The sequence below is a fragment of the Mus caroli genome, chromosome 5, assembly GCF_900094665.2.
Source record: "Mus caroli chromosome 5, CAROLI_EIJ_v1.1, whole genome shotgun sequence".
NCBI classification, from domain to species: Eukaryota; Metazoa; Chordata; class Mammalia; order Rodentia; family Muridae; genus Mus; species Mus caroli.
This window is the reverse complement of record NC_034574.1, coordinates 101,046,626-101,060,768: the sequence shown is the minus strand read 5'-3', so window position 1 is coordinate 101,060,768 and position 14,143 is coordinate 101,046,626. Positions and strand designations below refer to the sequence as shown.

At 37.7% G+C, this 14,143-nt stretch overlaps 1 protein-coding gene and 1 pseudogene across 2 annotated transcripts in view; one reads left to right on the top strand and one right to left on the bottom strand.

The window, feature by feature from the left end:
- Ccdc18 (coiled-coil domain containing 18) overlaps positions 1–14,143 on the bottom strand; it is a 98,265-nt gene that overhangs the window by 66,909 nt on the left and 17,213 nt on the right. For both annotated transcript variants that reach the window (XM_029478044.1, XM_029478045.1), the window contains 4 exons: positions 9,207–9,303; positions 7,391–7,512; positions 4,401–4,692; positions 2,532–2,656 (listed from right to left, as the gene is read on the bottom strand). In XM_029478044.1, the coding sequence (XP_029333904.1) occupies positions 2,532–2,656; positions 4,401–4,692; positions 7,391–7,512; positions 9,207–9,303 (636 nt within the window). The remainder of the gene's footprint in view (positions 1–2,531; positions 2,657–4,400; positions 4,693–7,390; positions 7,513–9,206; positions 9,304–14,143) is intronic.
- Positions 9,946–11,110, top strand: LOC110294089 (annotated as a pseudogene).

Genomic DNA, 14,143 nt, shown 5'->3' with positions numbered 1-14,143 from the left:
AAAAAAAAAAAAAAAAAAAAAAAAAAAAAAAAAAAAAAAAAAAAAACAAACGACCTAAAGAGTCTACCTTACACCAATCAGAATGGCTAAGATCAAAACCTCAGGTGACAACACATGTTGTTGAGGATGTGGAGAAAGAGGAACACTCCTCCATTGCTTGTGGGACTGCAAACTGGTACAACCACTCTGGAAATCAATCTGGAGGTTCCTCAGAAAATTAGATCTACCTGAAGACTCAGCTATACCACTCTTGGGAATATACCCAAAAGATGCCCCACCATGCCACAGGAGCAAATGTTCCATTATGTTCGTAGCAACCTTATTTGTGATAGCCAGAAGCTGTAAACAACCCAGATGTCTCACAACAGAAAAATGGATACAAAAAATGTGGTTCAATTACACAACGGAATACTACTCAGTTATTAAAAACAGGACATCCTGAGTTTTGCAGGCAAATGGATGCAACTAGAAAATATCATCCTGAGTGAGGTTACTCAGACCCAAAAGGACATGCATGATATGTACTAATAAGTGGATATTAGCCAAGAAAAAAAAAAGTACAGAATACCCAAGATACAGTTCACAGAACTCATAAAGGTCAACAAGCTGAAGTGCCCAAGTGAGGACGCCTCAGTCCCACTTGGGAGAAAGAAGCAATCACAAGTGGGGAGGGAGGGTGGGACTTAGGAGGGAAAGTGGATGGGGATGCTGAGGGAGAGGGGAATTTGATCTGGTATTGGGTAAAGAAAAAGACTGAAGCCCTGAGGGCCAGCAGAAAGAATGTAAATAGGCAACCTCAGGAGGTAGGAGGTTGGAGGGACCCTCCAGAATACACTAGAGACCTGGGAGGTGAGAGACTCTCAGGACTCAAAGGGAGGGACCTTAGATGAAATGCCTGACAGTAGGGAGAGGGAATTTATAGTGCCCATCTCCAACAGGAAGACAAGACATCAAATGAGGGAGGGGTTACCATCCCACAGTCAAAACTCAGACCCATAAGTGTTCCTGTGTGAAAGAATTACAGGGATGGAAATGGAGAGGAGCCTGAAGAAAAGGTCCAGCGACAGGCCCAAAGTGGGATCCAGCTCAAGGAGAGGTCCCAAGGCCTGACACTATTACTGAGGTTATGGAGTACTCACAAAAAGGGATGTAGCATGACTGCACTCCAGAAGACCCAACAAACAGCTGAAAGAGTCAGATGCAGATATTTGCACCCAACAAATGGACAGAAGCTGCTGAACCCTGTGGCTGAATTGGAGAAAGGCAGAAAGAAGCTGAGGAGGAGGGTGACCCTGTAGGAGGACCAGCAGTCTCAATTAATCTGGACCCCCAAGATCTATCAAACAGTGGACCACCAAACAGGCAGCATACACCAGCTGATATGAGGCCCCCAACACATATACAGTAGAGTACTGCTGGGTCTGTGTTCAATCAGAGATGATGCACCTAACCCTCAAGAGACTGGAGGCCCCAGGGAGTTTAGAAGTCAGTTGGGTGGGGAGGAGATATGGGATGTGGAACAGTAAGAGGGTGGACCAGGGAAGGTTGTGAGGGCAGGGGTGCAGATAAAATCTGGAGTGTAAAAAAATAAATAAAAGATTTTATTTCTGTTTTTGTTTTGAGAAAGCATTTCTCTGTAGACCTTGTCCTGGAACTTGCTCTGTATACCAAGCTGGCCTCGAACTCAGAGATCTGCTTGCCTTGCCTCCGAAGTTCTGGGATTTAAGCATGCATCACTGCGCCCTAGCTAAGATACTAAAGTTCTCACAAGCCACTAGTTGGGCTATAAACCACTTCAGCCTCTTTAAAAACATAATAAAAGCTACTAAAATTGAAAATATATATTCTACAACTTATAAATTCCACTTCAAATAATTCATATCAAAGAAACATTCACATGAGACTGTTAAAGAGTCAAAGTATTTTACAACTTGTAATTTTTTGTTGTTGCAGTTGTTTAGAATAGAGTTTAAACAGCCACACACAAAAAAGAACCAAGTTTAACTTGGGTAGCAAGTATTTTTATAAGATTCTCTGGAATTTCTTAAATTTTTTAAACTAATCAACTAACCATTTTAATTTAAAAGACCAAGAAAACATTCTATTTACTATAACTTTAAAAATTGAAAAGTATAAGAAAGAAAGAAAGAAAGAAAGAAAGAGAGAGAGAGAGAGAGAGAGAAAGAAAGAGAGAGAGAGAAAGAGAGAGAGAGAAAGAAAGAAAGAAAGAAAGAAAGAAAGAAAGAAAGAAAGAAAGAAAGAAAGAAAGAAAGAAAGAAAGAGGGAAAGGGAAAGAGAAGGAAAGGAAGAAAGAAATGGGGCTGGAGAGATGGCACATTGGTTAAGAGCACTGACTGCTCTTCCAGAGGTCCTGAGTTCAATTCCCAGCAACCACATGGTGGCTCACAACCATCTGTAATGGGAAATGATGCCCTCTTCTGATGTCTCTGAAGACAGCTACAGTATACACATATACATAAAATAAAAAATAAATCTTAAAAAAAATCTTATAAAAAATTGAAAAACTATACCTCAATTCAGAAATCATGAGTTTATTTGCCTCACAGCAGCCAATGCATTTGTCCTCCTTGTCAGAAACATTACTCCTCTGGTGCTTACAAAGAGATGACCTAAAGCCAACTATTTCTCTTTTTAACTGCAAGTGTAAAAACAAACACTTATAAACATAAAATATATATGTGATACAACTGTTTTCTTCTTAACACTCAGTTTGGAAAACTATCAATTTCATGGAAACAATCTGGTATTTATCAATAGACTGTATAAGCATGTTTGAGTTATATAAATCAATATGAATACATTTCAAAATATAATAAGCACAAATAACAATGTATACAGTATTTTCAAAACTCATTAAGCAAAGTCATTCTAGATGCATTTATAATAGCAATATTTAAGATATGGATAGAAAGAATACACATAAATTTCAAAATAATAGAGAATTTTAAAAAGTAGTTATGATGAAGAACTATGAAGAAAACACCCAATGACTAAAAACTTCAAACAATAACCGATTGTTAGGCTAGTATTTCCCTGCACCCATATTTTTTCACTAGTCAAATAACATTATCAAATCTGATGATTTCCAAGTTCCTTTCAGCTTCATACTTCCATGACTGACAATACTTTAAAACTCGTAAAATCTGCCATGCAATCTACCATCCATTCCGAAGTGAAACAAACCATGACATGTGTATCACTTTCTCATTCTTACCTATTTCATACCTGTCAATGTCAAATTTCTTTACCTATCTAATCTCACTGACACACATGAATATTTAAAATTGTACACTATTTAATAATATATAACACTGTTCAACATTAGCAATCAAAAAATAAAAATGAAAATGATAATGAAACACCAGCTCACATAACTAGGAGGGATAAGTAAGACATACAACAAATGTCAACAGAGATGCAGAGGAAGAACTGGTGTTGGAAAAATTCTAAACAGTTTATTTCCAAGAAATTTTACTAGGACGTATCTATCCAAGAAAAATTAGACCATGCTAACAAACAGACTTCTATGCCAATATTCACAGCAGCATGATTTACATAGACTAAAAGCAGAAATAGTCCAAATGTTCACCAACCACTGCCTAAATAAGACACAATACATGCACACAATTGAATACCATTCAAAACTAAAAAGAAATAAAATACTAATATGTCTTGATATGAATGACCCTTAAAGTATGAAAACAGATGCAAGAAAATTCACATGCTGTTATAACTATATTCATATGAAATGTCCAGAAAAGACAAACCCATAGAAATTCAAACTATTATTGGTTTCCGAGAGTGGGGTGCATTAATTGTAAAGAGGCACAAGGAAGTTTTAGGTATAATAAAAATATGTAAGACTGGATTGCAATGACTGCTACAAACCAGTTACGTACCTAAAACTCAGCTCAGTAGTATACTTTTGTTTTGTTTTGTTTTTGTTTTTGTTTTTCGAGATAGGGTTTCGAGATAGGTAGCCTTGGCTGTCCTGGAACTCTGTAGACCAGGCTGGCCTCAAACTCAGAAATCCGCCTGCTTCTGCCTCCCAAGTGCTGGGATTAAAGGCATGCATCAACACTGCCCAGCAATAGTATACTTTAAAGGCTTGAATTTTCAACACATAAATAATCCTTCAATAAAACTCTTCAAAATTTCTGTGCAGTTCCTATATATGCATCTCAGAGGGCAAGAAAGGGTGAAAGGGTAAGAAAGGTGAATGTGAGGAAATAGGTACCAGATGAAAGCACTACTGAGCAAGCAAGGGCGAGGACAGAAGCTAGGAAAGCAGCCACAGAATGACTGACACTCTTTAACAGAGCAGGTTCCTTTTCCACTGCACAGTCAGGTGGGCTAGATTCCTTTTCAAACATACTTACTGGTATCTGGGTTATCAGTTTTTCTAAACTCTTCAGTTCCACCCTTGAATTATCAATGTCCTGCTGACACAACTCTAGTCGTTCATTCTGTGTTGCAACACGAACCTTCAATTCTCGATTTTCATTCAATAAAGAAAACTTTTCTCGTAATAGTTCATCTTTGTCCTCTAACTCACTCTCTAGCTTCAGAATACATTGTCTAGATTCAGTTAACTGTGACATGACTTCTGAGTTTTTCATTGCCATAATCATTAATTTTTCTTTTCCACTGTAATGTTCTTCTTTTAACTCCCTGTGAAGAAAAAAGCATTAAAGTGAAATATGCACACATTTTCAATAATCACCTTTAAATACTCTCACTTAAGCCAAGGACACAACAAAAAAGGGGAAAGTATAGGCCAATATCCTACATAAAAATAGCAAAAATCCTCAACAAAATGCCAGTCCACTGAATACAGCCCATACTGAAGATTAGTTACAATGACCCAGTGGCATTTATCCTAGGGATACAAGGATGAGAGGACAGGCATAGTAGCCCACATGTATTACCAGCAACCAAGAGATGAAGACAAAACAGCTATTCTGCGTTTGAGCAGAGCCTGAGCGATACAGTGCCTCTCGACCAGCCTGGGCTACAGTGTGAGAAAGAAAGGAGAAAAGGATGATAACACCTGGTCGATGAGGGTTAAGCTCTGAGGTAAGCAGGGAACTAGAGAGAGCTGTGTCCTGACTCTAAGAATGCCTCATTGTGGTTAAACGTACTTAAAGCTGCAGTTGTAGTCTTCCTGAGGTGCCAGGGCACTTTCCTAACTGCCACGCATGCTTACTGACAAAACACTGTATACTCAAAGGATCTTTACCACATTGTGGATTTGACAACTGTGCCCCTCTCATCTTTGTGAACTTTCAAGAGGATTGTGGAGATCTTGATCACCATGATCTGGGAGGGAAAAAAGGTTACTACACCCACATGAATATGTCATCCACTACAAAAATATTTTAAGTATCCACACAGAGGACTAATGGCTACTATCCAGCCGCCTCAGGACAACTCACTCCAATCTCTCTTTACAGTGTGCTTGTTTTGCTTTGCTTTGCTAAGCAAACTCTGCTTAAACTTTATGTCTCTAGACAGAATTTCCTCTGAAAACAAATTGCAAAGAAAAATATTTATGCTGGGCACGGTGCTGTACATCTTTAATCTCAGGAGGTAGAATCAGGTAGATCTAAGGCCAGCCTGATCTACAGAGTAGGTCCCAGTACATCCAGGGCTACACAGAGAAACCCTGTATTGAAAAGAAAAGTCTGAAAAAACAAACCAAACTCATAAAAGAATCGGAATAAATAATTAAAACCGGGCAGAAAGTGCTGGGAATAGAGGAGCTGGCCTTTAATCCCAGAATTTGGGAGGCAGAGGCAGGCAGCTCTGGTGTACAGAGAGAGTTCCAGGATACCCAGGGCTGTTACACAGTGAAGTCATCTTGGAAAAAGAAAGCAGGGAATTACTGAAATGGAAACAAACAAATGCAAAGAATCAATGAGACAAAAAGTTGGTACTTAGAAAAGAAAAACAAAGGCTGGGGAAACAACTCAGAAATGAAAAGCCTCTGCTACTCTAACATGGGGACGTAAGTTCCAATCCCAGCACCCATGTCAAGTGGCTCAGTGTCTGTAACTCTAGCTTTAGAAATCCAGTGCCCTCTTCTGATCTCCAAAGACACTGTTCTCACAAGCACAATTCCTCACCCCTAAAACAGGCACACACACTGTACTCACAAGCACAACTCCTCACTCCTAAAACAGGCACACACACTGTACTCACAAGCACAACTCCTCACTCCTAAAACAGGCATACACACACACTTTAAAATAAAAACAAGATCTGTTCAAAAGCTATTTTATAAAATATAAGACAATATATATATACATATATATATATATACACACACACAAAGCATATATACTGATAGATATACAGCTATAATTGATAGCATGAGGCTCCAGGAATATATATATATATATACACACAAAGCATATATACTGATAGATATACAGCTATAATTGATAGCATGAGGCTCCAGGAATATATATATATATACACACAAAACATATATACTGATAGATATACAGCTATAATTGATAGCATGAGGCTCCAGGAATTACTCTAGTAACTTTATCTTGTCTACCAAAATACTAAATGTATCCACCTTAAGGAAAATGTGCTATAATGATACAATTAGACAGAAAAAAATATTGATTGTTCTCTCCACCTTGAGTCTCAGATTATAAAAATGGATTATTACCTTCTGAAACTTGACCAAAATTATTAGTTGTGAAAAAATTATGTTGTATAGAACACCAAAGTCAGAAGACCCAGTTAACATCTTTAACCTAATTTAACTTAAATTTTTAAAATTCATTGATCATCATTATTAGTGTGTGTGAGGAAGTAAGGGACAGAGAGAGACAGAGACTGGGGCCAGCATGTGCCACAGCACTTTTGTAAAAGTTGAAGGACAACTATGTGGAATTGGTTCTCTCCTTCTCCTTTTATGGGGTGCCAGCAATCAAACTCAGATCAGCAGATTTATGCAGTAAGTGTCTCTATCTGACAAGACACCTCAGCAGTCCCTAATCTACCTTCTTGACTATAGAAAAATAATGGGTATTCTTTTTGAGCCTGCTCTTTTTTATAAATGAAAAAAATTGTACTGAGTAATTTTCTTCCTATTTAAGCATCTTTACTAGCTAGCTAATGTAATTACACTCTAAAAACATTTTGTCTGTATTAATCTGCATTATTCTATATTTATAAATGTGTTAGAATTAAGATGTCTTATATTAAAATTAGTTTTATACCTAGAAATTTTCAGTCACAAATCTTAGCCTTCTCCATTACTAAACAGTCCATATTTACAATAAAAATGTGTTTTTAAATGTTTCCTTTTTTCCCACTTGCACATCAAAATTATTTTTCCATAATAAAGTACCTGAATTTCTCTTTCAAAATTTCAAGTTCACTTTTATACAGATTACACTTTTCTTGAAGCCTTTTATTTTCCTTTTCACAGTTACTAAGATTTCTCTCTAATATTTCTTCTTCAATTTGAACCTAAAACAAAAAATTGTTTTAAGTGAATATACTACTATAATCATAAGTTTTACATTGTTTCAAGGTAAAACTATGAGTAGTGATATTGGAAAGAAACAGGAATAGGCTAAGTATTCCTTATATTTAAGTCCCTGGTACTGTAGTAAAAAGAAACAATATACACAAAAGACAGAGAGGAAGATGTTACTATTTATTCAGAAATGCTTAAGGGCCAGTAACAGATTGGCAAGAATGATGTCACCTGAAGGCAAAATGCTCAGGTTAAACATGAACAAGGCAAGCAATTCAAATAGGGATTACACATGCAAGTAACTCAATCCATGTGTTTCAGAAATACAATTTTTTTCATTCTTTTTTCCCCTTCCCTTTCTCCCTCTTGCTCCCCCACTCCCTGCCTACCCCCAACCTCTGCTTTCTCCAGACCCCTGCTCACTCCAGGGCTATGGTTTCTGGGATTTGAACTCATGACCTCTGGAAGAGCAGTCAGTGCTCTTAACCAATGAGCCATCTTACCAGTCAGAAATGTAATTTTTGAAAATTTAAAATATTCCCAATGAAACTGCAATACAAGTGGCAAACAAGGTAGCTCAGTGGGCATGGGTACTTTCTGTTTAACAATGCAAGCCTGACAACCTAAGTTTCTTCCCTGGAACCCATATGCACTGGTTTAAATGAGACTAACTCCCTCAGACTCGTGTTTGATAGAACTGTTTGGGAAGGATTGGGAAGTGTGGCCTTATTGAAAGAGGTGTGCCACTGGTAAGCATCTTCCTTACTAATATTTTAGAAACTTTTATATTGTTGGACATAATGTTCCAAGTAGCTATAATCCCAGCTACTTCAGAGGCTGAGGCAGAAGCACTGTGAACAACTTCATGAAAGGTCATCTCAAAAGATAAACAGAGCTGGAGAGAATCCAGTGGTTAAGAACAGGTACTGCTATTGCAGAGGACCCAAGTTCATTTCCCAGTTGCCTGGAACTTGAGTACGAGGGGATCCAAAACGTTCTTCTGGCCTCCATGGGCACCTACACTCATGTGCATATAGCCTCCCACCTCCCAAATATGTAATTTTAAAAACTAAAATGATTAAAAACATACAGACACACAAAATAAAAATCAATTTGAAATAAAAGTTTGGGGATTTTGTTGTTGTTGTTGTTTTGTTTTGTTTTGTTTCCAAAATAGGGTTTTTGTTTTAGTTTGGTTTGGGTTTTTTTTGTTTGGTTGGTTTTGGTTTGTTGTAGCCTTGACTGTTTTAGAACTAGCTCTGTACAGCAGCAGGCTGGCTTTGAACTCACAGAGATCCACCTGCCTCTGCCTCCTGAGTGCTGGGATTTTGGAGTGCACCACCATTCCCAATTAAAATAAAAATGTTATTTTATTATGAATAAAATCTTTAGAATTATTATTCCATAGGTAAAAACATCCTATGTAGGCTGGAGAGATGGTTCAGTGGTTAAGAGCACTGACTGCTCTTCTGAAGGTCCTGAGTTCAAATCCCAGCAACCACATGGTGGTTCACAACCATCGGTAATGAGATTTGACACCCTTTTCTGGTGTATCTGAAGACAGCTACAGTGTACTTAGATATAATAATAAATAAATCTTATTAAAAAAACATTCTATGAATTATCCACTTTTAACTATGGACAGTAACACAAGACACTGAGTTTGAACAAACACTTCTCTCACCTTTTCCAGTTTTTCAGCCACTTTTTCTTTGTACAGCTGGAAGGCTTTACTCAGCTCTTCTGCATTATAGAGGGCTTCATTCCTTTGTCGCTCAGCTCTACCGTTTAAAAGAAATAATAAAAGGAATTCTTTACATTGAGAAATTAATCTTTAAGCAAATTTATGTACATGTGGACACGCACACGGGTATGTGTCGTGTATGTGTATGGACACATGTGGTGTACATGCTTTTATATATGTGTACATGGCTACCTATCCATGCATTTGGAGGCCAATGGTCAACTTGAAGTCTCATCCTCAATTGTTCTCCACTTCATTTTTTTGGAACAGGGTCTCACAGTGAGCTCATCGTTTTGGCTAGACTAGCTAGACAAAGAGTTCCAAGATTCCACCTGTCTCCATCTCCCCAGTGCTGAGATACAGATATGTATACAGTATGTAATAGTGCCTAGTGGGTACCAAATGAATCATTTTTCCTAGCATGGAAGTAGATTTTTTTAAAAACCAAAACAGAGTATCAAGCTTTACTGTGGGGTTTGGTTTTACTACAATAACTTTCTCATTCCAACAACAGAAACAAAATATAACATAAATACTTATCAACTTTGAAACATACATACATTCCTATGTATAGGCAATTCTACCTCCTAATCTGGAAAACAGTAGAGAAGCATCCTTATACTGAACAATAAATTTCTAAAGATTACAAGTCTTATAAAACCAATCTAGGGCTGGCGAGATGGCTCGGTGGGTAAGAGCACTGACTGCTCTTCCATAGGTCCTGAGTTCAAATCCCAGCAACCACATGGTGGCTCACAACCACCTGTAATGAGATCTGATGCTCTCTTCTGGTGTGTCTGAAGACAGCTACAGTGTACTTATGTATAATAAATAAATCTTTTTTTAAAAAAAAACAATCTATAGTATAAAATGTTAGATACTCAATTCAATAATCCATGCAAAAGTTAATTTTTAAGTTACTTAAAAAAAAAAAAAAAAAAACAAGCTCTTTCCCATCTTTCAAGATGGCAGGCAAAAAAAGCCAAGTCCAATACAAAAGAGAAGAAACCTCCAGCCAAGAAGGCTGGTGGCAGTGCTGTCGCCACTGATGCCCCAGCCACTGGTGCAGCCAAAAAAGGGTAACCCTAAAGCTAAAAAGCCCAGGAAAGGGAAGCCCCATTGCAGCTGAAACCCTGCCCTAGTTAGAGGAATTGGCAGGTACTCCCGATCTGCTATGTATTCCAGAAAGCCCTTGTACAAAAGGAAATACTCAGCTGCCAAGTCCAAGGTTGAAAAGAAGAAAAAAAAAAGATCCTTGCTACTGTCACAAAAAAAGTTGGTGGTGACAAGAATGGTGGTACCTAAGTGGTTAAGCTTTGAAAAATGCCTAGGTATTATCCTACCAAAGATGTGTCTCAGAAGCTGCTGAGCCATGGCAAAAAAGCCTTTCTGTCAGCACATGAGAAGGCTGCCTGCCAGCATCACTCCTGGGACTGTCCTGATCATTCTCACTGGGGCCACAGAGGAAAAAGAGTGGTTTTCCTGAAGCAGTTGGGCAGTGGCTTGCTACTTGTGACTGGACCTCTTGCCCTCAACCAAGTTCCTCTGTGCAGAAGTTTGTCATTGCCACCTCTACAAAAGATAGTATCAGCAAGGTTAAAATTCCCAAACACCTGGCTGATGCTTACTTCAAAAGAACCAGCTGTGCAAGCCCAGGTACCAGGAAGGCAAGATCTTCAAAACGGAAAAGGAGGAATATGAGAGTACAGTGCAGAGCAAGGTTAATCAGAACTACAAACTCGCAGATTTTGCCAAAGACCAAGGCTGTTCCTCAGCTCCAGGGCTACGTGCAACCTCAGTTCTCCTTGACAAATGGGACATATCCTCACAAACTGGTGTTCTAAACTGCTATCAACCTAACTAAACAGCCTCATGTGTTTAAAATAAACAAAAAACCCAGTAACTTTCATGAGACAAAGGCAAGCCTATCTCTTTTAGTTTGAAGCCAGCATCATCAACACAATAAGTTCTAAGTCATCCAGAGTTACATAGTGAGACTGTCTCAGAGAAAAACAAACAAAGAAACCTGTAATTTTACTAATACAAAACTAAACAATAAGAATCCATTTACTACCTCTGTTTAGCCTGCTTTTCACTTCCTGAGTAAGCTTGATGTTCTCCATACTTCTCATACTTAGCTAAGAACACTAAGCTAGAACATTTTTAATTTGGGGGGATTTTTTTTTTTTTTTAGTTTTTCGAGACAGGGTTTCTCTGTATAGCCCTGGCTGTCCTGGAACTCACTCTGTAGACCAGGCTGGCCTCGAACTCAGAAATCCGCCTGCCTCTGCCTCCCGAGTGCTGGGATTAAAGGCGTGCGCCACCACCGCCCAGCTAATTATTTAATATTTAAAATCACACCATCACATCAGGGAAACTTGTAGCTCTTCAACTCTTCTATTACCCAAAGTCAATTGTTCCATTTATAGTCTTCAGCCTTTCCCTTCAGGAACTTTACTTTCTATTTTTCAGCTTCTTTAACTATAAACAAATTTCAAGTGAAAGTATAATACCTAAATCTACATGGTTCTTTTGGTTTGGTTTGGTTTTGTGAGACAGTGTCCCTCTATGTAGTCATGGCTGTCCTGGAACTCTGTATGTAGGTACAACAGGCTGGCCTGGAACAGAGATTCTCCTGCCTCTGCATTCCAAGTGCTGGAATTAAAGGTGTGTGCCACTATGCCTGGCTTTGCATAAACATTTTTACTTGTGATGTTCAACTCTTCAAGCTGTTATTTTTTTTTTTTAGTTTTTTCTCCTTTTTTAATATTTATTTAATATTACTTTTAAGTTCAAGTATGTGTCATCATCTGTATGTGCCCCCATTTATTTCCCTTACAAAAGGAAGAAAGAAAAGAAAAGAAGGAAAGAAGGGAGGGCAAGGAGGGGAAGGAAGGGGAGGGAAAAGTAGACGAAAGGAAAGAGTTAGGGTTAGTTACCGTCTCTTATCTAAGTACTACAGAGGGAAACTAGCAGCTCTCCTTTTATAGTTTTTAGCTGTTATATTCTAAATCTGGTTTTCCCATATTGTTATCTCTTTAAATACCCAAGTACAAAGATTATCTGAGTGAGTGTGAATTTTAGGGTACTAAACCACAAATTTTACATAATAATTAAAATTTGTAAGTACTTTACTACATAACCTTATTTTACATGTTTCTTTTTCTTGTGCATGCCAAGGCAATAGCAACTTAATAGATTAAAAAGCTGAAGTTTTAAAAATTAGATGGTTTTCCAAGATAATAAAGACGAGAGGTAAAATCTGACTCCCAAATCTAAACATTTTCCACTATAAAATACTGCCTAACAAATAACAAATGTTTCTGTAAAAATGCTCTTACAAATGGACTTACGTGAAAAAATAACTTCCATGTTCATAGTAGAATGTAGGAGTATATAAGTGCATATGAAAGCAAAGACTTAACCTACTGAAGACAATGCTACGTGTTTATTTATTAGTTTGTGGCACTGAGGGCTGAACATAGCTGTACATCCTAATGATGCTCTGAGGTGTTTCACCAGCACTCTTTGAATTACTTTATTTTAAAAGATTATTTTAAAAGCTCCCTAAGCTGTCAAGGCTGAAGGTGAATTCACCCTGAAGCTCAGCTAAACTTACCTGAACTTGTGGACTTCCTATCTCAACTCCTGAGTATCTGAGGTTACTTTCTTTATAATCTAACATATATCATAGTATAAATCTGTAAGATATGTTTTATTGTCAAATATAGAAATGTAGGTTATGGGGCTACAGCATAGATTAACAGTTAAAGTACTTCTTCAGAAGACCCAGTTTCAGTTCCCAGCATGCACATGGCAGCTCATACCTATCTATAACTCCCGTTCCAGGAGATCTGATGTCCTCTTTTGACTTCTATGGGTACCAGGTACCACATGTAAGTAGTGCACATATACATATGCAGACATAACATTCATATACATTAAATAAATAAACCTTTAGTTAGTTTTTATGGGGACTGGAGAGATGCCTCAGCGGTTAAGAGCACACTGGCTGCTCTTCCAGAGGTCCTGAGTTCAGTTCCCAGTACTCACATTGTGGCTCATGACTACCTATAAACAGATCTAATGCCTTCTTCTGGCATGCAGGTGCGTACATGCAGCAGAGCACTTATATACATAATAAGTAAATAAGTAAATAAAAGAATAAAAATTTTAAAAGTTTTTACATGTAGATTATTATTATTTTATCCTATGCAAAAGATGCAGTAGGCTACAGATGCAGCTCCGTTAGTACAGTGCTTGCTAATATGCATGAGCACTAACTCTGAGCCCGCACAGAACACAAAATCAAACAAAAACTGATTAATCATATTTTCTATAAAATCTCACTAATTTAAATCTTTCAATATTATTAATGTAAAATTTATTAGTATTTAATCATTCCAGCAAGGCCTAGTGCCTTTGACCTGTAATCCCAGGACTTGTAAAGGGGAGACAGGAGGATCATATACAAGTTCAAGTCTGCCTAGGCGACCTAAGAAAACTCCGTGTTAGATACATTAATAAATAAGTAGCTCCTTGGTTAGCAGCAATACAAAACTTCATCTCTAAAGACAAAAATCATAAAACAGACTTTTTTGTTATTTATATATTTCTAAAGTAAACTGATCACTTTCTCATGAGTTGACTTTCTTTTTCTATAGTATTTATAAACCAATTTTTTAAAAGAGTATATAAAACACTTTATTTAGATGAAATAGTAAAGACTTTCTCAGTGTAAGTATAGAAAACTAATTTGTAGGTCGGGCGTGGTGGCTCACACCTTTAATCCCAGCACTTGGGAGGCAGAGGCAGGCGGATTTCTGAGTTCAAGGCCAGCCTGTTCTACAAAGTGAGTTCCAAGACAGCCAGGGCTA